The 25,898-nt window shown below is 36.6% G+C and overlaps 1 protein-coding gene across 5 annotated transcripts; it reads right to left on the bottom strand.

Annotated features, from left to right (window-relative positions):
- Window positions 1-203: 203 nt before the first annotated feature.
- On the bottom strand, window positions 204-25,894 carry LOC125683440 (PHD and RING finger domain-containing protein 1-like). Of its 5 annotated transcripts, none has more exons than XM_056142715.1 (16): window positions 25,770-25,881; window positions 22,514-22,575; window positions 21,680-21,772; window positions 20,487-20,722; window positions 20,276-20,359; window positions 19,705-19,826; window positions 17,948-18,045; window positions 17,376-17,605; window positions 16,623-16,883; window positions 13,732-13,934; window positions 12,329-12,469; window positions 11,755-11,894; window positions 7,416-8,408; window positions 3,770-6,435; window positions 2,411-2,539; window positions 204-1,123 (listed from the first exon to the last, which is right to left on the bottom strand). In XM_056142715.1, the coding sequence occupies exons 3-16, from the start codon at window positions 21,762-21,764 to the stop codon at window positions 989-991; spliced, it is 5,523 nt and encodes a 1,840-aa protein (XP_055998690.1). In that variant the 5' UTR covers window positions 21,765-21,772; window positions 22,514-22,575; window positions 25,770-25,881; the 3' UTR covers window positions 204-988. The 5 variants fall into 5 exon arrangements, with proteins under 5 accessions (XP_055998690.1, XP_055998691.1, XP_055998689.1 ...); XM_056142716.1 differs by having other exon boundaries at window positions 25,823-25,873; XM_056142714.1 differs by lacking the exon at window positions 22,514-22,575 and having other exon boundaries at window positions 25,770-25,894.
- Window positions 25,895-25,898: the final 4 nt, after the last annotated feature.

Below are 25,898 nucleotides of genomic sequence, written 5' to 3'. Positions count from 1 at the left end.
AAATCCTTAATCAGGAAGTCAGCCATTATGATGATGTAAAGTACCTCCTTAAGCCAACTAGTTCCCTTCTCTCATATTGCCACTGGGATCATATTTCAAAAAACATAAGAGGGGTGCAAAGCATACACAATCTCTGGTAACCATCACACGTACTTTTGATACTCCTTTCTTGTTTGTTTTCATAGAAATAATGTAAATCCAAGTTTTGTCAAATTTCATCATTTATTGTGGGTCTACTCCTCACAGTTTATCACTCCATCAGAACACATTACATAAATGTCACAAGTCTGGGTTTTCAACATTTAAAAAAGTCTCCATTGTAGTTCTATCAAAATATTGTATAAACGTTGTAAAAAAAAAAATGACTTGGGGAGTTTCAATTAGACAATTACCTAATTGCTGATGAAGAAAATTAAATACATGATGTTTACAAACACTCCTACATTTTTATTCCCATGTATATAGTTAGATAAAACCACGCTTGAAATGTAAACATAAACTGTATAAAGGGAGACAAGTTGTAATACTAACACCAAATTGGATTGCTGCCCACAGTATTTGACAGCACTTCTGTATCATTTGCCATAATCATTTTATGAAATGGAAAGTGAAAACCACTCTTTGACGTAAATAGTGAAAATCCTATTATTTACAAGTAAATGCAATCGTCCACTCTACCATACAAGGACAAACCTTGGGAGTAACTTTATACACAACTTCAAAAGCAGAAATCTCTGCAAACCATCTTCATGAAATGTCTTTTGATACAACTCAAAAATGATGCGCCCCTGCCATCTTACAGTAATCAATTAATTATGCTGCCCTCCAGCTTTCCTTGTGAATTCTGCATGGTACCACCAGTACACCACAGCAACACTTGGAGCTCTACAGGATAATTGGACAATCTCCTAGAATTTGTTTTCAATTGGATTACAATCCTTCACTCGGACTTTTTCTTTAAGCAGTCTTCTAGCTTTAGGGGAGATCCTTAAGACTTTTTCTTTGTTTGATCTCCATTCTCTAGCTTTGGGGGAGACATGTTTCTGTTGAACTTGGCAACATAAGCATCTACCAAAGCTCGGATTTTTACTGGGTTGATGTCACCACTCTTACTGTGGCACACCTGAAATATACAACAGGTGTCAGTCACCATGGTAACACAAGTACATACATGTACAGCTGTGCATATATACCTTATATGCAAGTAGGAACCTTGGAATGTACAAAAGGTTTAAGCTTTAATATTGTTTTACCCTGCTCTGCCTTTCTTTCTACTTTTCTTTTGAATGCCGTAACCCAGTTTTAGACAGTTCTACTTTTCTTTTGAATGCTTTAACCCTGTTTTAGACAGCTCTACTTTTCTTTTGAATGCTTTAACCCTGTTTTAGACAGCTCTACTTTTCTTTTGAATGCTTTAACCCAGTTTTAGACAGTTCTACTTTTCTTTTGAATGCCGTAACTCAGTTTTAGACAGTTCTACTTTTCTTTTGAATGCTTTAACCCTGTTTTAGACAGCTTTACTTTTCTTTTGAATGCCGTAACCCAGTTTTAGACAGTTCTACTTTTCTTTTGAATGCTTTAACCCTGTTTTAGACAGTTCTACTTTTCTTTTGAATGCTTTAACCCTGTTTTAGACAGTTCTACTTTTCTTTTGAATGCCGTAACCCAGTTTTAGACAGTTCTACTTTTCTTTTGAATGCTTTAACCCTGTTTTAGACAGTTCTACTTTTCTTTTGAATGCTTTAACCCTGTTTTAGACAGCTCTACTTTTCTTTTGAATGCCGTAACCCAGTTTTAGACAGTTCTACTTTTCTTTTGAATGCTTTAACCCTGTTTTAGACAGCTTTACTTTTCTTTTGAATGCCGTAACCCAGTTTTAGACAGTTCTACTTTTCTTTTGAATGCTTTAACCCTGTTTTAGACAGTTCTACTTTTCTTTTGAATGCTTTAACCCCGTTTTAGACAGTTCTACTTTTCTTTTGAATGCTTTAACCCAGTTTTAGACAGCTCTAATTTTCTTTTGAATGCTTTAACCCTGTTTTAGACAGTTCTACTTTTCTTTTGAATGCTTTAACCCTGTTTTAGACAGTTCTACTTTTCTTTTGAATGCTTTAACCCTGTTTTCGACAGTTCTACTTTTCTTTAGAATGCTTTAACCCTGTTTTAGACAGCTTTACTTTTATTTTAAATGCTTTAACCCTCATAGAGTTGTTCTACTTTTCTTTTTAAAAGCTTATTACCTTGTTTACCCTCGCCCTACCTTTTTTCGTAATACTTTGAACATAATTACATCGCTCTGCTTTGCTTTTATTTATCCAGCCCTGCTTTTCTTTCTAGTGCTTTAACCCTATTTTACCTAGCTCTACGTTTCACTTTAGTGCTTTTTAAAACTTGTTTAACCCTGCCCTACCTTTGGCACAGCTCGGCGCAGGATTTCCTTGTATTGTTCCTTATTGACTTTCTTGGCGCTGTAGAATGGTTTCAGCGCTGTCTTTACTTCATCTACAACCCTCTCTTGCAGGTGAAGCTTTTTGAGGTACTGTAAAAAGACAGAAGTATGCATGTTTAGGGTTTTTTAAATCTTAAGTTCACTTTTCAACACAGGATTTTCAGTACTTTGTACATTGTGTCATTACAAAATACATTTACAACATTATACAAGTTGACATTTCTTCAAATTCTCACTCAAAACAGCCAGTAAGAAATTATTTCAAAATTGTTCATGCAATACAACCCGTTATCTTAACATTATAAATGCATACTTCATATTTAAATCAAGGGCTGCGCTAAAAATCAAATTCTTTGTAATATTCTATATATCAAAATGTATAATTCATCAATAATTTACTAATTTTTATTCTATAATCTTACATGAACTACCAGCTTTCCATTGAATAAAATACCAGCATTTCTTACTATAATCCAGTATAAACCATTTTCCTTTCCCAGTATAAACTAGCAGCATTTCCCAGTATAAACTTGCAGCATTTTTCCAGTATAAACAAGAGGTACTGTGAGCAATGCTCACTAAGAATACCCCCCACTTACCCCAATCTCCCAAAGGGTGTTGTTAATAGGTATAAATTACCTCCTTCCTGAGTGTAAAAATATGGTATGCCTTTGTAGAAGAAAATGGAAGATGTAGTCCAAACACAAATTCATGGCATAAACCTATAATTTTGACCTTGATATCAAAGGTCAAGGTCAAAAGAGGTCATGAATGTACATGACACATAGTCTCATGGTGATACACCCATGTCTTATGGTATGACTATGTCAAAACCCTATAATCAATTTTGACCTTGAGGTCAAAGTTCAAGCTCATATAGAGGTCATGAAGGTACCCGACACATTGTCTCATGGTGATACACTTATGTGTCAAACATGGTATGCCTATGTCAAAGAACAAAGAAGTTATGGCCCAGACACGAATCCATTGTAAAAAACCTTTAATTTTGACCTTGAGGTCAAGGTCATATAGAGGTCATCAAAGTATTCGACACATCGTCTCAAGGTGATCCACCTGTGTGTCAAACATGGTATGCCCGAGTCAAAGAACAAAGAAGTTATGGCCCGGACACGAATCTGCACAGACAGACGGACGGACAGAGTGATTCCTATACCCCCCCCCAAACCAATCCCCAGTATAAACTAGCAGAATTTCCTGGATAAACTAGCAGCATTTCCCCAGCATTTCCTGTATAAGCTAGTAACATTTTTCCAGTATAAAACACATTTTGTCAGTATACACTAACAGCATATTCCATACCTTTTCCTTATTGGTCAGCTCTACAGCTGAGGACGGAATCTCATCAGCATTGTTCATTTCTTCCATCATCTGATCAAACGTCCTCTGTGGCTCTACAGTGGACGACACTCGGTCCTCATGGCTGGACCTGTGGCGGTCCCCGGACCGGTGTCTGCGGCTCTTCTTCTTGTCCCGCCTCCTGCTCCTCTCCGACTTCTCAGAAGATGAGGTAGGGATTTCAATATTTCCGTTGTCTTGAGGTGATGACATATCCATGTCGACCATTTCCATGTTCTCTTTCTCTGATTTGACCTTGTTGATTGTGTGGGTCAGGATTGGGGGCAGGGGAACTTTGAATACACTGTTGGTGTTCTTTCGTTCCATTGGCTCCTGCTTTTGACTAGCATGGTCTAGACCTTTTGGTTCTTTCCCTAACATGGCCAGTTGAGCCTGAGTGTTCAGCAGTTTGGTGATTTGAGAAATCTGTTCTAACTGAGATGCTGATGGAATGATGTCTGACTGGTTCATGGAGAGAGCCTCACTAGATGATACAGAAAGGGGTATGCTCTCAGAAACAGTAATGGGTACTACAGGAACTTCTGGTCGTATCGAGATGACGTGAGATTCTGCGTGGGGTGGATGATGTAACCTAGGATCACCACGGGGATCCGTAGTTAAAATTAAAGGAGGATCGTGTGACAGATGATCTAAAGCTCCATTTATAAGCCCTGGCTGTCCCGATAGTGACACAAGCGAAGGTATTCTGGGTGAAAACTGGTTCTGTACAGTAACCATGCCTGCTGGGGTGGAGACAAGACGAGGCTGTAGAGGGTGACCTGCAGGGAGTTGGTGTAGATGAGGAAATGATCCTGGGCGATTGATAAACATAGGATGATTCACAATCAGTTGCCTCTGGGGCGGCAGACCCCCTCCCTGCTGACCATGAAACCCTGGAGGTATCATACGAAGCTGGAGTGGCATCTGCTGTCCTGCCCCTTGTAGCAGAGGCTGTGGAGGCTCTCCTACAGATGATGGAAGGAGAATGGAGGGTTCCCCCAAGAGCCCCTGGCCCGGCATGGGAGGTGGAGGTGGACCTGATAGTGGTGAAATCCTTTGCATAGAAAAATCTTTATGAAGCAGTGGACTGACATGCAGATGGATTGGTTCAGCTGCCTCTTCTACATCTGATGGAGACTCTATAGGTGACTCTTCCATATCCACTGTGGGAAACTCGGGATCGTATGCTAATTCTTCATCATTCAAATCAAAATCGTCTCTTTCTAAAGTTTGTTTTGTTCGATTCTCTTCTTTTTCAATATTCTCTTCTATTAAAACTTCTTTAAGGTGACGTTTGTCTTTATTTGGCTCTCTGGCATCAGTTAATACTTTGACATTGGAAATCACTGGAGGCATGGGTGGTAGACTAAGCTCTTCCGTCGGGAGAGGAGGCTCTTCCACAACACTGGAAACATTGGACCGATGACTTGCAGACGAGCGCGGAGTAATTATAGGCTCAATTCTATTTGAGATCTTATCTTCTAAATACCTTTTTTCTGACTTCCTCTTCGGAGTTGGATCTTGTTCATCATCAGATAATATCACAATAGGTTCAGTCAGCGTTGTTTTTATCTTTTTCGCTTTTCTCCCTTTACCATCATGTAGACGTTTTATACCAGAGCTAAACAAATCTAATTTCTCTTCCTTTGGATAAGATCTGTCCTCACTCTCTCGTCTATATGGACTCCGACTTGATTTGGAGTCTCTGTCACGACGCTTTTCAATCATTTTTTCACTCTTAGTTTTCTTACTTGTGCGTTCCAAGGACCTTGATCTTCTCCCGTCTGCAGATCTTGATCGTTCACGCCTCTGCTCTACTGACATAGATCGATCATGCCTAGATTTTCTTCGATCCCGAGACCTGGACCTATCCTTTCTTTCTTTTGACCTGGACCTGTCACGTCTTTCTCTCAATTTGAACTCAATTGACCCTGATCTGTCTTTCCTTTCTCTTGATCTTCTGGTTTTCTCCCCTGACCGATACCCATCATATCTCTCTCGAGACCTTGACCTTTCTCTTCTGTCTCGAGATCTTGACCTCTCTCTTCTGTCTCGAGACCTTGACCTCTCTCTTCTGTCTCGAGATCGAGACCTCTCTCTCCTGTCTCGAGACCTTGACCTTTCCCATCTGTCTCGTGACCTTGACCTTTCTCTTCTGTCACGTGATCTTGACCGATCTCGTCTATCACGCGACCTAGTCCGTTCTCTTCTATCTCGTGACCGTGACCTCCTTTTTCTCTCCCTTGATCGACTTCTAGAGCGATGCTTGTGCGACTTAGACCTGTGGTAATCCAAGTCCTCTCTTTTAGAAGCTTCTTCTAACCTTTGAAAAGATCTTGATTTATTTGCAGATTTTTCTTTTCCATCTTTAGAGGACCGTCGTATGGATTCAGTATTTCTAGACAGCCGTTGTCCCAACAGCTCTATGTTTTTCTCTGTCTTCTCTGCTACACTCCTGTCTTCTGAATTTCCGGCCACTGTTATCAATAATCCAGCATCTTGCTCTGTGCCTTTGGACTCCGACCTTCTCTTTGAACCTCTTGGAGATTTCCTGTCACTCTTAGAGGAGACATTTTTACAGTCCATCTCTCTGTCCAGATAACGTATTTTGTCCACTCGCCATTTTTTATCTGAAACAGAGTTTCAAAATTCTTATATAAATGTTTATATTCATCTGTCACACCTGGCTCAATGACCATACACAGAGAATTGTGCAAGTCATAAATTTACAATTCACATCATCCTAAACATTTAAATTTAACTGAGCAAAGTTAATCTGTAGTGCATTATTCCTTTAAGTATGATTCTATATTTCAATAAATTAAGCTGAAGTCCCTCTCAATTGACATATACAAGACTTTGACTCAAGTCTGCTCTCCATTTATGGTCACCAGGCTTCATAATTTTTTTTAAAAAGTACTTCTTAATAAAAACAAGAGGCCCATGGGCCACATCGTTCACCTGAGGCACCTTGGCCCATATCTGAAGGCTTTCCATATATATTTGCATGTAAAACTTATTGTTGCCCCATCCAACCTCCGGGGGCCATGATTTGAACAAACTTGAATCTGCACTATGTCAGAAAGCTCTCATGTAAATGTCAACTTCCTTGGCCCAATGGTTCTTCAGAAGAAGATTTTTAAAGATTTTCCCTATATATTTCTATGTAAAACTTTGATACCCTATTGTGGCCCCACCCTACCCCCGGGGGCCATGATTTGAACAAACTTAAATCTGCAATGTGTCGGGAAGCTTTCAGGTAAATGTCACCTCCTCTGGCCCAGTGGTTCTTAAGGAAGAAGATTTTTAAATGACCCTACCCTAATTTTGCATTTTTGTAATTATCTCCCCTGGCCCTTCATTTTAACAAATTTGAATGCCCTTCACCCAAGGATGCTTTGTGCCAAGTTTGGTTGAAATTGACCCAGTGGTTCTGGAGAAGAAGATAAATTGTGAAAAGTTTACAACAATGACGCCAACAGACAACGGACAAATTTTGATCAGAAAAGCTCACTTGAGCCTTTGGCTCAGGTGAGCTAAAAAAAGAAGAAGCTTGTAATAGAGTATAAACTGTGATTAGATTATTAGGATATAGTAATCCTATAGTTACCATTGTATTCTTTTTCGGTGATGATAGCACTGCCGACACCTGCATCGGACCAGGATGTACTGGGCACAGAATCATTGGAGTCCTCATATTCAAACTTCACATCATCAAGAGCTGGCCTCCTCACTTCTGGAACATCACCAGGCTTTGGAGATTTTTCTAACTTAAAGTCAGCTACATGTGTATTGTCAAGCTTCCCACTATCACTGTCATTTGTTCTATCATCGAACAGGTCACAAGGATCACTTTTATCAGTACTACTATGTCGTTTACGAGAACTAGATTTGTCTTTTGTTTCACTGTGTTTCTTAGATTTTTCACTGTCTCTTTGAGAGGATTTACCGGATGACAATAAAGACAAAGGCAAGTCAATATCATCTTCTATATCTGAATACAATTCTGCACTATTTTTACTGGCATTGATAAACGCTTGTTTGGAGCGGTAATTCCGACTTTTGCTGTCTTTTCCCTTCCCTGTAGTTTTAGTTTGACCACTAACAGAAGTCTTCTCCGACTTTTCTTCTTCTGATTTGGATAAGCTAGAGAAATCTTCTCCTATAGAAGTCTCCGCACTCTTCCTGTCACTCGTAACGAATTCACTACCCAACTTGACTTTCTGACCGCTATCTGAAGCAGTGCTTACACTGTGTGGTTTTGAACTGTTGGATATCGTCTCTTCGTGTTCCTCTTTCTTCTGACGTTTTTGTATCGTCCACAGAGAATCCCCGAGACCGTCATCCTCCTTCTCTAATGTCTCGGCAGGTTCTTCGGGTATTTCAACCTTGTCGTCTAACTCAACGTTGGAGGAACCAGCAAATATAGGAAGACGGAGAAATTTACTGCTTGCCCCGCCCTCCGCACCTGCTTGCTCAGTATCAGGTGAGCTTTCCTTGGTCTGGACATCATCTACGGTGCCCTCCGATACCTGGTTTTGATTTAGAGACTTGGTTTCCTGATCCTTGGAATCTGAACTGGACTTCATTGCAGACAAGGAGCCTGAAAGAAATATATAGCATATAGCATACATGACTGACTACAATTCTGTCAATTAGTCTCATTACTATGGTTCATACACATTGTACATTGTACTGCACTGTCAATTAGTCTTATTGCAATGGTTCATATACATTGTACATTGTATTGCACTGTCAATTAGTCTCATTGCAATGGTTCATATACATTGTACTGCACTGTCAATTAGTCTCATTACAATGGTTCATATACATTGTACAATGGACTACATTTGGCACATAACTAGTATCTGCCTCTGTGACATTAAAAATTCAAAACTGATTGCAATGTCTATTTACAGTAACTAACTGGAAAAGAAACACCCACTTTTGTAGGTATTGATCACATGTCACTCTAACAGAAACAAATCAATGGAGCACACCTGTCATTCTGCAAACCACTTCAATACCATGTTCAAACATCGATTTTTACAATTACAAAATTATATCAATTTTGTGGAATAAATAACAAAACAATTATCTTATAATTCTAATAATCATAAAGAGATATTGTTTTTTTTCTTCTTTTTTAAAATTTGATTTCTGGTGCAGTTACAATGTATATTGTCTCCCATATATTGTTCCCACTAAATACATGTTTATATATCTAAATAAAATTCATGTGTATAAGACTTGAAATGCCAAAATAACACCTCATTGCACAGGACTTACAACAAGCTACAGGATTTACATGTAGTAATATCATGATGAAACATGCACACTCATGAAAACGGACCAACAGAAAGAATTGTAACACAAGAATTTCCTGTTTATTAGCAAAGTCTGACAAGACATAATAAAAGCAAGTATACTTCAAATTGACATTCACTGGGTGGGGTTGTTAACATTTTAATTCATAGTGTTACATAACAAAATGCCCATAGGCCAAAATACTCAACTGAGAGAGAATTATTGCATGGAATGAAAAACAAGTGGGTATGGATACTATTGTACAAGATGATGCTTTCTATCAATTTGACCAACTGTAGCTCTGTGTTTTTCTTGACAAAAAGATATTTACTGATGTTTCCCCTATCTATACATGTGTGAGTGTGTATGTGTGTGTGTGTGTGTATATATATATATATATATATATATAATGTTTGTTGAAATTAAGTGTAATTACTGACAAATGATATGAATGTACAAAAATCTTATTCATTGATATTAATGTGTCCCGTGTGTTATTTTTTGCAGTCCTCAGCATCTAGGGTGTCTTTAGCATGTCAACAATTCTTCACTTTTACTTTTTATTAATTGTCGATGACCAAAAACACAACAAATATGCCAGATATTACATGTGCAACCAATGCATGTAATTATTAACTTGTAATCATTTCACACTTTGGACAAAAATGTCAATGAACAGAAAATGTTAATTATCATCGGACTTGTATCTCTAATGTAATATTTCTGTTGAAATCTGGTTTTTAACAAACGTGACTGTGTGATTCAATCTTTCGAAAATTAATGATTGTGTAAATCAACACAAAAATAATAATTAAGTACACATAGCAAAAGAGAGAGAGAGGGGGGGGGAGAGAGAGAGTAGCAAAAGAGAGAGAGAGAGTAGCAAAAGAGAGAGAGGGGGAGAGAGAGAGTAGCAAAAGAGAGAGAGAGAAGGGGGGAGAGAGAGTAGCAAGAGAGAGAGAGAGAGAGGGGAGAGAGAGTAGCAAAAGAGAGAGAGAGAGTAGCAAAAGAGAGAGAGAGGAGAGAGAGTAGCAAAAGAGAGAAAGAGAAGCAAATGAGAGAGAGAGAGAGAGAGAAGCAAATGAGAGGGAGAGAGAGAGAAAAGAGGGGGCTGTCCTTTCTTCCAACAATGTACTTTTTCTGTTATCATTACATTCTAAGTTGGTTATTTTAACAAGCAAAGTTTGATCTGTGGTTTGCCCGGTTTTTCTATAGTAGTATTGAATTATAGTGGAATTATAAAATTTAAACCAGCTTAGCTCCCCACAGGTAAACACGCCCTTACTTCTGGTGCAAGGGCAGTAACTACAACAAGATATGTTTGTAAAACACAAATGCCCCCCATTTTGCAAAATTGAAAAGGGTTATACACACACACATCATTTAATTGAGAGTAGTATCATCAATTCAAAATATTGAGCAGACAATATCTTCCTATGTCAAGAGTGGATTGACCATGTGACCTAAAAATCAATAGGGGTCATCAACTCCTGAAGATGTACCAGTGTACCAAGTTTGATGTCTGTCAAGCAAAGGGTTCTCAAGATATTGAATGGACAGTATATTCCTATGTCCAGTTTGACCCTTGATCTTTGACCATGTGACCTCAAAATCATTAGTAGTCATCAACTCCTGAAGATGTACCAATGTACCAAGTTTGATGTCTGTCAAGCAAAGGGTTCTCAAGATATTGAGCAGACAGTATATTCCAATGTCCAGTTTGACCCTTGACCATGTGATCTGAAAATCAAAAGGGGTCATCTTCTCCTGAAGATGTACCAGTGTACCAAGTTTGATGTCTGTCAAGCAAAGGGTTCTCTAGATATTGAACGGACAGAATATTCCTGTGTCCAGTTTGACCTTGACCTTTGACTATGTGACCTCAAAATCAATAGGTATCATCTTCTCCTGAAGATATACCAGTGTACCAAATTCTACATGTATGTCTGTCAAGCAAAGGGTTCTCAAGATATCGAGCAGACAGTATATTCCAATGTCCAGTTTGACCCTTGACCATGTGATCTGAAAATCAAAAGGGGTCGTCTTCTCCTGAAGATGTACCAGTGTACCAAGTTTGATGTCTGTCAAGCAAAGGGTTCTCTTGATATTGAACGGACAGAATATTCCTGTGTCCAGTTTGACCTTTGACTATGTGACCTCAAATTCAATAGGGGTCATCTACTCCTTAAGATGTACCAGTGTACCAAGTCTGATGTCTGTCAAGCAAAGGCTTTTCAAGATATTGAGCGGACAGTATATTCCTATGTCCAGAGTAGATTGACCCTTGACCTTTAACCTTTTGACCTAAAAAACAACAGGGGTCCTCTTCTTTTCATAACCAACCCACATATGAAATATCATTACGATCAAGTGAATGGTTCTCAAGATATTGAGTGGACAACATGTGGTCTACCTATCGACTGACAGGTGCAAACCAATATGCCCCTCCTCTTTGAAGGGGGGCATAAAAATGTAGGATATTGAGCAAGTGATTCCAAGAAGTAAAGTAAAATATGTAACAAGTTCACAACTGTCATACCTACAGTAAAACATCTCTCAAACAGAAAAGCTCACTTGAGCCTAAGGCTCGGGTGAGCTAAAAATGGGCTGCGTTTAATTTCAAAAGGGAGAATGAAAAATACCATCTCTGTGAATTTTTATCTTCTCGGTCTTCATATGTAGCATTTGTTGACTCTGAAATATACTCCCTAATAAATCACATGGTGACTCAGCACTACAGATGGACGAAGACACTGGTGCAGACTCTTCTCGGGGTCGGAACCTGTAAAACCCGCAAAATCGTCTAATCATAGAAAAAAAACGTCCATATCCAGAAAACAGCCAAAATATAAAAATTGTTCATAACCCAGAAAAAAATGATCACACAAGTTTATGTGATACGAATTGTTTTCAAATTACAGCAATTAAAATTAAAATGCTTGATCTAAATAAAATTCTAAAAAACTCTCAACAGTCTGTCCTATATTGACAGCTAAATAAAATACATAAATTTTCGTTGAGGTTTCTCTCCTTCACAAGAATTTATTTTTTAAAAATTCTAATTTTTATAAATTCTGCATTTTATATGACAGACATCCAAATATGACTTTATGCTTGCCAATGATTTTGATATAGATAGTGCTTTAGAATGTAATAAATACAACTGGAAATAACTTATTTTGAACTTAAATCTTCATTCCGCCCCCTTGATTGTACCTGAGTGAGGAATCAACAGACAATCTGACTACTGGGGTCCTTTTCATGATTTCCTCCACTGAGAAATGAATATTTGATGAGGGTTTAGACTTCTTTCCTGAGTTTGAATATCCTGAAGTACTGGCCTGGTTGTCATTTTCACTGAGAAGATTTAAAACTATACATCAATTTTGCTGTGTTACACATTAGGTTCAATAAAAAAAATCTAAAACTTTCTGCAACTACACTGGACTAATTTGATCAAAATCAACGCATCACTGCTTTAAATTAATTATAAGTCTCTTGCAGTATGTTCACTAGGAAGCCTTGAAAATTCAAATTCCTCAGGACCACAGAAAAACTTTAAAAATGTAGTATTTCAATATTACAATCGATAATAAAGCACATTAATTAATTTGTCATGTAAAAGTTGAAGTGACACTGGTATATACATGAAATTAACAGAACAAGCAGCAAACATACGGTACACAAGCCATTAAAATTTATAATGGTATATACCACATGTCTATAATTAGAACACACCTGTCTGATTGCTTGTAAAAGCAATGCAACTTCAAGTTACAGAGAGTAAAATTCTAATAAGCATAACCAGACCCAGATATTAATTGGAAATGTTAAGGACTTCTAAAGTAAAGGACAATTGTATACTATGGCCTAATTTGGTCCCCTGATACGAGTTTCAATTTTATTTTCAACATGCGCTCTGAACATGTAGGAAACTATTTGGATGAAGAGTGTATGCTGTTTTCTGCTCTCTGTTATTTGTAGAAATGAACCTTTCACAGATTTTTTTAACTCTTGATTGAAAAAGTGCACATTATGGGCCCTTTTTCAATCCACAACCATAGAACATGCATTAAACTGTTACTACATATATATGTATGTATTAAAAGAAATCATATTCTTCAATGTGCTTGATGTTTTTGAAATGAAATTATTTAGTTATTTCAGTTGTAAATTACATTTTCAGTGAAAAACAATGAAATGTTTCATTTGTGACGTCAAATTACAAGAAATAGCGTGTAATTCGTATTTGGCAGAGAGTATCAATATGGTGCCACATAAAAATTGAAGTTTACACGTGAATTTTCAGGTCATATTAGGCCCTACACTTCATAGGAAAAAATTAAGATAGGGACAAGACTTTGACAGATTAAAATTCATATGATTAATAGTAACCAGTACTTTCACTAATGAGTCTATTGTGTAGTGAAGTTTACACGTGAATTTTCAGGTCATATTAGGCCCTACACTTCATAGGAAAAAATTAAGATAGGGACAAGACTTTGACAGATTAAAATTCATATGATTAATAGTAACCAGTACTTTCACTAATGAGTCTATTGTGTAGTGAGTCAAGTAACCTGTATACCTTTCACTGCATAATTTTGAGTCATACTTACTCATGAAAATAAATGAGATCATTTGAAGTCCCCATTATACTGAGTGGTGCAGGGCCATAATCCTCTGCCCTCTCCCGGGGACGTTTTTGTAAGGGTAAGGTACGACCTGCTGGAGGCTTCGAAATTCCCAAGTTTTTAGCAATTCTGGATTTGACTGAAGTTACTGTTGCTTCAGGTACATTCATCACTCTTCGGACGATTTTCTACCAAAATGATTCAAGATTTAACATGCCATTCATGTACACTTGCACATACAAGTTATTTTACGAAACATCTAGTAATATTTACATTTCCAATGTTTTTGCATGTGAGATATCTCTACAAATTGCAGAGATGCCAACCTCTGTAAGGCCACATTTAAAAATGTGTTTGTTTCCCCTCTCCCGACCCTAAATTTCAGAGGAAGGTCGGTAGGTAGGTAAAAAGTTTTTTTTTAAGCTAGCAGAATTTTATTTATTATGAAATTCCCATAACCATTAACAATGCCCGATACCAAACGTCGTGAAGCACATCATCCATGTTTCCTCATCAAACTCGTATAGTCAGTTCTCGCGTAGATTCTGCTTTGATTTCCACATTTTGCAATTAGGGAAGGTGTCGATATTTCGGACAGTACTTCATGTATTTTGGAAATGCTCATTATCTAACCACTAAACTTAGGCATTGGACTACATGTATACATATTGGTTGATTTGACAAACATTGGGTTTCATCAGAATTTTCTCTGCTATTTATGCCACATACTAACACTTAAATAAAGTTAGGGAGAATGTTGCAACTATGGACAATGGTGTTAGTTTTGGACACATGGTGTTATAAAATTGGTAAACTCGGTTGCTGTCTTTTATTTATGGTTCACTGACATTTTATGCTTTTGTTTTTTGCACGTTATCTTAATTTATATATGATAGTGATTTTGATTATATTTTTAAATGATATCAGTAGATCTAGTTTACCAGAAAATGTTTCAACGGGACTTGATTTTGCCGATCAAACAAAATGGATGCTGACATCAACCAATCAGAGCTGAGTTACACATGTGCATATAATTAGGTGTTTTCCAGTTTGTAAATATAGCATTAGTTCAGAAATAAGTTAAATTGAGAATGCTTCTGATTGACTGTCAAAAATATCGCATCCGTCCGAAATATCAACACTTTCCCCTACTGAAGAACACAACTTGCACACTGGATGCCCCGAATTCTCTTGTTTCCTCGCTTCTCGTATAGACAACATTTCTCCATCTCGATCTTGCAGATCACTATTCCGAATTGTGAGCCGAATTCAATGTTAAACTCACTTGTAATTAATCAATAAAACAATCATGATTCTTGTACTTATTAATATCGATTAAAAGAAAATATCAATCCAAAATTCGATATTAAACAGAAGCCAACAATTGTAGTCAACCGAATTTTCACTGACATTTGAGCAAACGAGTCTCGTGACTCAAAACAAAGCTCGACAGTTTGATAAAATGTTTTCAAGAGACTGTTTGTGTGATGAAAGAACCCATAAAATCGATATTAGTAAGTACAAGAAGAATCGTTTTATTGATTAGTTATGAGCTTAAAATTGAATTTGGCTTGTAAGTATTTGAAATCAGCCAGAGAATGCCGCCTCCAGTGGGAGGCGGCAAAATTTCTAGATTTCGGACCAGAGCACCTCCTGTATTCGTATTATTAATTTTTAATTTTGGATCGAAACCAAAGAAGATATAGAAAATTTTCGTCATTATAAAATACTGATCTGCAACAGAAACGACCTTGAAATTTTCTTAAAATTAAAAAAAAAAAACTTCACCAGAATGGCGTAATAAAAATTTATGGGTCGGTGTGAATTTTCAGACTCGGTCGGGCGAGGGGAAACAAACAATATTTTTATTTTGGCCTAATGAGAGCCATTTCCTCATGAATGCACTTCAGTTGTAAACAATTCACACATGTATGGATAAAGATAATTTATATGGTATGTCTAGCTTAACTTCTGAGAATTTTGACAGAAATGAAAGTAGAATATGAACAGAAGAAATAAACTTTTATTTTTGAAAAGATTTAAGGTAGAACTGCAATGCTTCACACCGACATATGTTTCACAAAGTGCTTTATTCATGATATGCCTAATGCTTTATTCATGATATGCCTAATGCTTTATTCATGATATGCCTAACGCTTTATTCATGATATGCCTAACGCTTTATTCATGATATGCCTAATGCTTCATTCATGATATGCCTAATGCGTCACGGTTAACATCCTCAGGTATTTTCACAATAAAATTCACTTCTTACAGGTAACAATGGTTCCACAATATAGAGCATTCCTTCATTCAAAGGATCTCAACAAAGACTGAACTTTTAAAACGACCCCGTACTCCGATTTTAGTGAAAGACATGAACCACCTGATCAGCAACTGATTTGTTAACATTCTGACCTTTCTCGCTTTACCAAGAATATTGAAGCAAGCACCTGTTTGGCCTTTTATTGGGTTTTATCACTGCACACATCATAATGACAGGTGCAACAAAGTCCTAATACCTATGTGATGGGTATTGGACACATATATCTTATGAACATTCTTGCTAAAATAACAGGCCTTCACAAAGTAAAAATATGAGCATGACTCAATCAATCTATTAGTCACACTACGGATCCATTTGCCAAATTCCTGTTTCAGGGACTTTTCAAGGTTGTAATTATACAGTATGCAACATGAAATGTTATGACTATTTCCAAATTCCTGTTTCAGGGACTTTTCAATTTTGTAATTATACAGTATGCAACATGAAATGTTATGACTATTTCCAAATTCCTGTTTCAGGGACTTTTCAATTTTGTAATTATACAGTATGCAACATGAAATGTTATGACTATTTCCAAAATCTCTCCTACCCTTTTTCTAGATCCCTTCTTTCCAGCGGTGGATTTCTTGGTCCTGCGTGATTTCCGTTTTGTCCGCCTGCCCTTTACCTTCCTCTTGGCAGGTTTTTTTCCTTTGGTTTTCCCCGATGTCCTCTTTCCTTTCCCAGCAGACTTCCTCTTAGCCTTGGTTTTACGTCTGGTGGTCTTTTTCTTTCGTCTTGTGGCTCGTTTCCTTCTAGGAGCCGGAGCTGAGCTTGTTGAAGGGGCATCTTCATTAATCTCATAGTCCTCCTTAAATATGATATACAGTATCATGAATACCGAACCAGGAATTGTGAGAAGGCTTGCATAGGCTTTGCAGCATATACATGTAAATAAATATAATGTTTAAATTAGGAATGGAGACACATTATTGACATTAACATGTAAACACAGTATTTGAGATGAGACTAAGGTATACCAAGTAAGTATATGTAATCGAGATGAAACTCAAGTACATCGAGTAGGTAATTGAGGCTCATCATACTAAGTAAGTCATCAAGACAAGAATCCTGTATACTGAGTATGTAATCAACATGAGATTAATGTATATCGAGTCAGTAATTGAGGCACATTCACAGAGAATTCTCTTCTGCACTGTGCTCATAAAGTGAAGAATAATTTTTTTTATATCAAATTGTTGATTTCAGACCTAAAATCACCTTAGGACTTGTTTTGAATATGAAAGGGGTTCATAACACATTGAAGTAATATAACGTCTTTTACAAGGTAAAACGTACATACCTCTGAATATTCAGACTCTGACGAACTTTCTGAATCGGATAAAATAATCATTCTCCTGTTAAATCGACTGCGCCTTATTTCCTGGATCTGTTGGTAGATGCGCTCACTCATGCGTGTTCTTGCCACCTGTCGTCTATGTACTCTAGGACGTAAGGAGTGCGGCAAAACACCATTTTCTTGAATAATGTAGTAGATCTCATCGTCATCATTCACAGTCTCTGCTGCTGCACCTGAAAATGTTCATTTTATGTGTGTAGCCCTCAATCTTGAACATACACTGCAAATCACAATCAATCAAGAACTTTAATCAAAATTTTATCTTCTACACCTACTTCAAACCAAAAATGTAACTAATAGCCCCTAATCCCACCATTTCACACTATCACCTACTCCACGTGATTTCAGTATTATATATGTATCCCTTAGCTTTAATAAATACAACAGTCAAACTCTTAGAAACACATCCATTTTTTAAAATGCATAACGGAATTTGTCAGAGAGATGACAGATGTTCATTATTTCTCACATTAGATAGAAATCAGCAATGTTCGCACAAGTTTTCAGCGTTATACCTTCTCTCTCCCCTTCACGCAGAGTCTCACAGTCTGGACAGTACCACTCCTCTACTGGCACCTCGGCCAGGGGTGGATCCAGACACTCACAGTGGTACCTATAATACACACAGTCAGTAAATGTATGAACTGCAAGGTGGATCTAAACTCTCTCAGTGGTATTCAGAAAGCACACAGCATCTATCTAATTTAAACCACAACAACTCCATTCTTTACTGCAGGATACTACACAAGCTTCACTTTCATCTCTTGTTGTCTAACTTACAAGAATCTTGTAAAAAGATTAAATGTCTAACTTACAAGAATCTTGTAAAAAGATTAAATGTCTAACTTACAAGTATCTTGTAAAAAGATTAAATGTTTAACTTACAAAAATCTTGTAAAAAGATTAAATAACAGGTTTTGTATATTTCTTCCTTTATCTTCAGTGCTCCAAGTCACATCTGCTATCAGGTCGCAAAATGGCGACCTAGAAATATTTCTGGTCGCCATTTTCAAATTTCTAGTCGCCGTGTTCAAAATTTCTACTCGCCATGGTAAAAGATTTTGTAAATAAGACCTACAAGTTTTTTTTAAAATTTGAATATCTTTCAAGAAAAAAATCTTCACCCATGAATGCGTTTTGTTTGTTTTATTTTTAAACTGAATAGAAATGTGCTCTGAAACATGCTGATGCTAACAAGTCAAGTATTTACTCTGGCAAAAGTTGTATTGCATTGAGCCATCCTGTATATTTTACAATATGCTTCTGGGGAAGAAAACCCGGTGTTCCACACAGGGATTTGCTTTAAACATGTTAAAGTCCTCAATAAGTGGGCCTTCACTGCTTATGTGAATAAGAGCTTCTACTTTTGTTGGATCTTTTGCTGAACAATCAGTACCAGCATCAATAAGAATACTACATCCCGAGTTTGTAATTGTCTGTGAAAATTACCAGCAACAGTTGACCTGCTCGACTTACTGCTGATAATACAGTCACAGACAAAGACATGTCTCTTACTGTTACCGTGAATAGTCACACTTCCACATTTGAAAGATGTACACCAGGTCGTGGTGAAATTGGACAACGGGTGTCCATAAATGGTGGAAGTTGCTGGCTGATTGGCCTCACAAATTCTGAAAACATTTTGCAATCTCTGAATATCAACCACGAAAATTCCTTCAGCCATTAGGACTGGGGTTCTTCCTTTACTTTTGCATTTTTCTTTAGACACAGCTACGTCATCTTTAATTGCAGAACTTTCTCAGTGTGATTTTTTAATTTCTTCGTTACATGTACTAGGCCGAGGCTTCTACTTTTTACTACTGATAAATCCAAAGTGCTTTAACCCTCGTTTTCCCGTCATCTTGATTGCTTTCAAACGCTGTTTTGACCGAGACTGAAAAATATTTATTCAGACTTTCGATCCCGATTACTAAATTTTACTGGATGCCCAATTTTTTCCACTTGCAAAAATGCGACTTAATATAATCTCTAGTCGCAAAATCGATTTTCTTATCGCAAATACGACCGTTTCACTCGCACCTTGGAGCACTAATCTTTGCATTGAGAATAGGAAAAAGAATATTATATTGACTTTTTTTTTATCCCTGTAAATGATATATTTACATACACACTCAAACTAATACTATATTCACGCGATTATTTTGCAATGAATCCTATATAGAGATGATAACAGGGGTGAAAGTGAAACTTGTGCTCTCTGGTAGAGATTGCAATAGCTTCTGTACATTCAAATTAAAAGACAGCAACCTACCCTAAATCACAACCATCACAGAGCAAAAGCCTGTCCTCTCTATCACTTCTACCACACGCCTCACAAAATATCGGATCCTCCTCTTCATCTGGATCACCTTGATGTTTGTCAGCAACAGTAATCTACAATGGGGGGAAAATGCTTCATAAAGTACATCATAAATAGGAATGACACATACATATATACATGGAGCTCAACAATTTAATTAAATTTTTTTCTTCTTCATTTTTGAAAAATACACCAGGATATGAACTTCGACACTTCAAAACTAGCATACTTCATGAAATAACTTGTTTTCATTTACACTTTCCGTTCATTTCTGTCGGAATTCCCAGACATTAAATAGACGTACTACATTCATATGGGCATTGTTCACAACTAAAATGCATTCATGATGAAATGCCTATCAATACAATTGGTAACGATATTAAAGGCGAAAACATTGGAAATGTAAATCAGTAAAAGTGTTTCAGTTATTCATTGTGAAGAACACATCGATACATTACATATAATACACATTGACTTTTGTTTTGTGTAAATACTCAGAGCTAATATATAAAACATGTCATACCCTTTTAAATATTGTATCTTCCCCAGGATGCTTGGCAAATATCAGGTGAAAAACCTGTCTATCCACTGGACAGGTATTCACATTCTGGACAATAAAGAAGAAATGATTAGCATCTTATATCTCACCCAGATATCCAAGAAAGTATTGTCAGCTTTTTATATTGATGGAACATCTGAGTTTTGATTGGATCTGATATAGAGAAAGTGACTACCTTTGACCACTCTTGTATACATTCCAGACAGAACGTGTGATCACAGGACTCGGGAGTACCCACATCTTGGTCCCTTAATCTGTCTAGACAAATAGGACAAGTCTCTCCCTCCCCATTTTCCTCATCCTCCTCAAACTCATAGTCTTCTGTCTCCTCTCCAGAGTCCTCACTACTCTCATCATCATCATCCTCTTCTTCATCCTCTTCATCACTTGTGCCATCCTCTGTCTCCCAGTCTGACAGATTTGAAAATGCTTATGATCAAGATAGTTCTCTTTAAATGCAATTACAATATACATGTACATAAACCATATCATAATGAAGAAGGAATAAAGAGCTTTTGTAAATCCATAAAGATATTTTTTTTTCCCTCATTGCAATTCCATCAAAACAAATTTTGAATTTTAAGTTAAAAAATATTCAGATAAACGTATTAAAAAATTCAAAAGAAAATTCAATGAAAACCGTGAAAATCAGAAATGTCTAAGCTAATAATATACTGTTCAATAGCCAAAGTAGAACTTCTCATACTCAATGAAAACGAGATACAGGCCCGTTCAATACGGACACTGAAGAAATATTCTCCTTATAAGGAACGCCTCACGTGAAGCAAGTATCTAGTTTTCCATAAGAGAAGACACACAGTACGGACTCGACAATCTTAAGTATCGGCCTTAGTCATTTCAACTAATATCAGTGCTCCGTAGTTGTATTTGCCGATTTGATTTCACAGCAAATACCGACAATAAAACTAAATATAATGGTTTCTGATTTTCACAGCACAAAACTGACTCACTGAAAAAAATTAGAAATTCACTACCATGTGATAACGACTTCATCCTCTTCTGCAGCCATTGCTGATAAAACACGAGCTGAACTGACCACGAACTGGTCTGCTGATTTATTTCACAAATACTGATTACTCTAGTACATGTAATCAACAAACCACATGTTTTTCCTGCACGATGTTCAACTCAACAGCTGAATATCTATTTCAATTTTGTTGAAGTTGTTGAAACCTGCCATTATTACAATAATTCAAATACATATGGCATTATCTGACCAACATAAATAATATCTTATACAAGTAGTAGTCCTGTGCAATGAACCCTAAATAAGTCCTTGATAGTCTTTAGGAGATGGAAATACTACTTTGACTACTGATTTTATCCAAAATGGAAGATGACCTTCACCTTCAGCATTGTCGTCCTTGACTTCAAGCTCTGGCCCTACATCAGGGTTGGTAGAGTTTTCTTCGTCACTGTTTGTGTTTTCCATCAGAGCTTCTAAAACAATGGGAAAAAAATAAAGTATGTACATTAAAATTTTAACATTAGAATACATGTTTACTCAGGAAATTTCAAAACCCATCAAGAAAATGTAAAGTTGGAATGAAATAAAACAGTCTTTCAGTGTATTATTTTTCTCCCTCAATACATATCATAATTCTCAGCCCAAATAAAGAGCTTATGTTCTACTTATTGTCACAGATCCTGAAACTGGCAAAAAAATCTACCAGGCAACTACCAGCTGTTTGACAATAGGATATGTGTAGAAACTTTGTCTCGCTGTATCTACACGCCAGGGGATTCTTAGACTGCAATCTGAATTTCAAGCCCCCACAAAAACTTGTATGCCTTGGTAGATGGCTATGTTTTGATTGATAGATGTGGAGGAAGAATCGTTTTACAGTTCTGAATAGGAATTTTTACAAAAGTTCATTGTGAAGAGTGGAGACTGAGAGTACTTTAAAAGGTTGCATAACTTTAATAAGAATATAGGTCACTGAATACTGGATTGCATCCTAAACAATAACATACTATCAAACTACAAAGATAAATGTGGCATACACAATTCTGGAGGAGAAAATCTCATGTCCATGACAATGTTTATCTTGCAATTTGTTGATCGGATGAAATGTTCGTGACAGTGAAAATGTTTAGTAACTTAAAAACATCATAATTTAATATTTGCTGGACATCTGGAACGATAAAGTCTAAATTTGATCAGTTATATTCAAACTTTACCCTAGATGTTCAGTGGACCGGCACATTTCGGGAACTCTGCATTGTCATTAACCATTTCTTGTCTATGAATCGAAAATTACAAAGTTACTCTAGAGTTAATAAATTTCAGGCAATTTCCAAAGTACCAGGGTATAATTGCTATCTCAAGAATTAAGCAGGAAATGCACAATCCATCATTTGGCAATCTATTCCCATTTTAACAAAATGATAAATTTTGTTTCCCATTTAATACAAAATATACTGAAAATTTTGCAAAGTGAAAGTATAAAATACACATTATAAAAAAGTGGCATATTCACAGTGCTGAATTTCCACATCTATAGTGTTCTGCCATGGCTTTATTTATATACACAAAATGTTGACCTTCCAACTAAACATTTAAGAGCCCGAAGATTTTCAGAAGCATACATAAATTTTGTAGTCCTTCCATCTGAAGCACTTTCTAAGAGTCCTCTATCCCCAGTATGCAGCACCATGTCTCAATAACATGCAATTCTGATGCAAATATCTGAAGCTGGTCTAGTTCGCTGTCATTGACAGACAAGCGTTTAAATGTGCTATGTTATTATTGGGAAAACTTCACAGTAATATAAAATACAACTAGCATACTGGAAATGGTACATAATGCGTCTGTCACAAGCTTATGTAAGGTGTTTTTCTTAGTCTCGAGTTGTAGAACTTTACTTAAGGTGGTATCAGCCATCATCAAGCTGCAACATACTTTCTTTTGCTTTAATAAAGGTACTAAAAACTGTGACAGGAGGTAAATAGACAAACTAAGAGCCAGTAAAATTGAATAAAATCAAAATCCTAGCAACATATGCACCCCCAATACCCATACGACCTGTAAATTAAGAAAACCCTCACTTAAAAATGGGGAGGAGTTAAACAGACAAATCATGCATCCCTCCACAAAACATTAAATTTCATATAAAGGGGCAAAACTCCTGAAAGAGGTCAAAATGGATCAAAATCGCAACATGATCTAGAGTGACCCACGAAGAAGCTATGTACACAGCAAGTTTCAGCTGGATATATGACAGAGAAATGAAATAAGGAAACAGAAAAACCCTAAAAAGATGGACTTACATACATCGCTGTATCACGATAGATGGGCATATAAAAAATGGATGGGATTTGTAATGAATAATTCAAAGAAGAAAAAAGTCCGCTTACCAATTGGGCGAGACAAAATAAGACCTGATCACACACTTTTTAATTTTTCTTTTGCAATTTTCCAATTGTATAACTGAAATGAATTGCTAGTCTCACATTTTAAAAAATAGTTTGAAAACAGATAAGTGCTGAATACAGCCTCGAAACATCTAAACTTTTTACAACATGTACTGTAGGGCTGAAACGATATGCCCCTTCATGATACAATACGTATTGCAATACTTATGTGCCACCATTGAATATTTTCAATATGATAAATTTTACAGAAAAAAACCAATGATAACTTTAAAGAAAAATTTAATTACGTAGATTCAGTCACAATTTCAAACATAAACTGTTTCCAAACCGCCAAACAGTACGATGCCTGTTGGCTTTGTAGTTTAAACTGATTCAGATTGTTATTTTTTTTTTTGTTAGACTGGAGGCTAACAACAGTTTGATCATTTAATATCAGACACCATTTTGTCCCTTATGCATGTAAACATAATGAGTATAGACATGACAAGCCCGATGTATTATATCAAACCTGATTTTAAACAATGTATTGAACCGAAGATTAAGGCAATGAATTGAACAGGTTGGGAACACTTCCCTTATAGCGAGATATTCTCGCTAAAACGCGATTATCCCCCTCTAGCGAGAGTAAATATATCCCGTACAACCGAGAAAAACACCTGTGGAGTACATCTCTTCGTGTTCCACGTGAAAAGAAGAAAAAGTGCTAAAATGTCTGATACTTCTGCAAATATATTAATCAAAACAAAAACACTCATAATGTGTATTGGATTTCAGACTGCTTCCCTCTTACACAGCAACTTTGATATACAATTTCTTGACTGTTATCAATTTCATAGAAACAATTTGCGTCATGTCGAGTATGTGTCGCACTTATTTAGCGTTGCACGGGATTTGCCATTATTTTCAATAAAGACGCCAAAACACCTGTTTATGGTCATGTTTACTTCTCACTAAAGAGGGATAATCGCGTTTTAGCAAGAATATCTCGCTATAGGGGAAGTGTTCCCAACCTGTTGAATCGAACGTTTATATTGAACAGTGTCGTTTATTTCGGTGAATCGTTTCAGCCCTAATGTAATATACTTTGAAAAGAACTTGTTAAAGGCAATGGGTTTTCAGTGGCAATACACCTATCAACACTTCGCCGCGAGTTACGTCCCTTTGCGGGGTCAGCCAAAGGTCAAACGGTGAAAAACCAAGTTTTCCTTCTTTACCTTACCAAATGTAAGATGTTATTACTTTGAATTTTAGCCATTTACCAAGTTTTCATACAAGTTAATGGGTTGCCCCAATCTGGGGCTATATTGTAGTTGACTGTAATTGATGGAAAAATAACAGATGTCAAAGCTACAGATAGTAAAATTACAAAGGCTAACGTAGGGAAATACGATTTTTATCCGGGAGATGGCGGACAAGGGACGTAACTTTCGCGAAGTGTTGATACGTGTATTCAAAATACCACAATGCAACAATTTAACTAGTCTGAATACAATGCATACATATATCAAAATAATGAAATCACATTTTAAAACAATAGTTTGATTAATCTACATCTTAATGAAGACATGGTGCTGGAATGGCATCCTACTTCACAAGAAACAATTTAATCCATCGCTTCATGCAACAAAACGAGTGTATGGCCACAATGTGATGTATGGTATCTGCTACGAAAGGACACCAACATTTTATTTTGATTACTTTTACAATAATGAAGTCCTCTAGCTCTGTCCTTAAACTCAGTAAAATTTATCATTACTGCATTTAAATGAGTGTTAACCATACATTGATCAGCAAAAATAGTTTTTAACGCCATTCATCAGTTTTGATATAATTTGGATCGACTATGGAATTGAATTAATCCTTTATTTAAGCGTACAAATACAGCTGGGTGTTCTTAAATGTAAAAAGTACATTCGATCGTGTTTTATAAAAAAAAAAAAGCGCAAGTAGAGGGACTAGCTAGCCAAAGACTGCCATTACTTGCACATTAATAACACTGCATGAAAGGCAAAAACATTAGTCATATGCAATTTTAGATGGTTGTTGAAATATTCATCAATACTCGTTAAATGTTCCAACCACGTCCTCTGTATTTGAGCTATATTATTTGCTCACCAAAGTTCACCGATTGTAAAGGAATACCTCGTCGGCGACCATATTGCCGAATGCCCGGATGTGAAAGCGGACGTGA

The sequence above is a fragment of the Ostrea edulis genome, chromosome 6, assembly GCF_947568905.1.
Source record: "Ostrea edulis chromosome 6, xbOstEdul1.1, whole genome shotgun sequence".
Lineage (NCBI taxonomy): Eukaryota > Metazoa > Mollusca > Bivalvia > Ostreida > Ostreidae > Ostrea > Ostrea edulis.
The sequence above is the reverse complement of the archived record's forward strand: the minus strand, read 5'-3'. Positions and strand labels throughout refer to the sequence as shown.

Excerpts from the sequence above, each read along its gene's own strand:
- LOC125683440 (XM_056142714.1), bottom strand. The coding sequence starts at position 21,764 with ATGGAAAACACAAACAGTGACGAAGAAAACTCTACCAACCCTGATGTA. Across the intron at positions 20,360-20,486 it reads GTATACAAGAGTGGTCAAAG|AATGTGAATACCTGTCCAGT; the intron begins GTAGTCACTTTC and ends TTTATTGTCCAG. Across the intron at positions 18,046-19,704 it reads TGTGATGGTTGTGATTTAGG|GTACCACTGTGAGTGTCTGG; the intron begins GTAGGTTGCTGT and ends TGTGTATTATAG.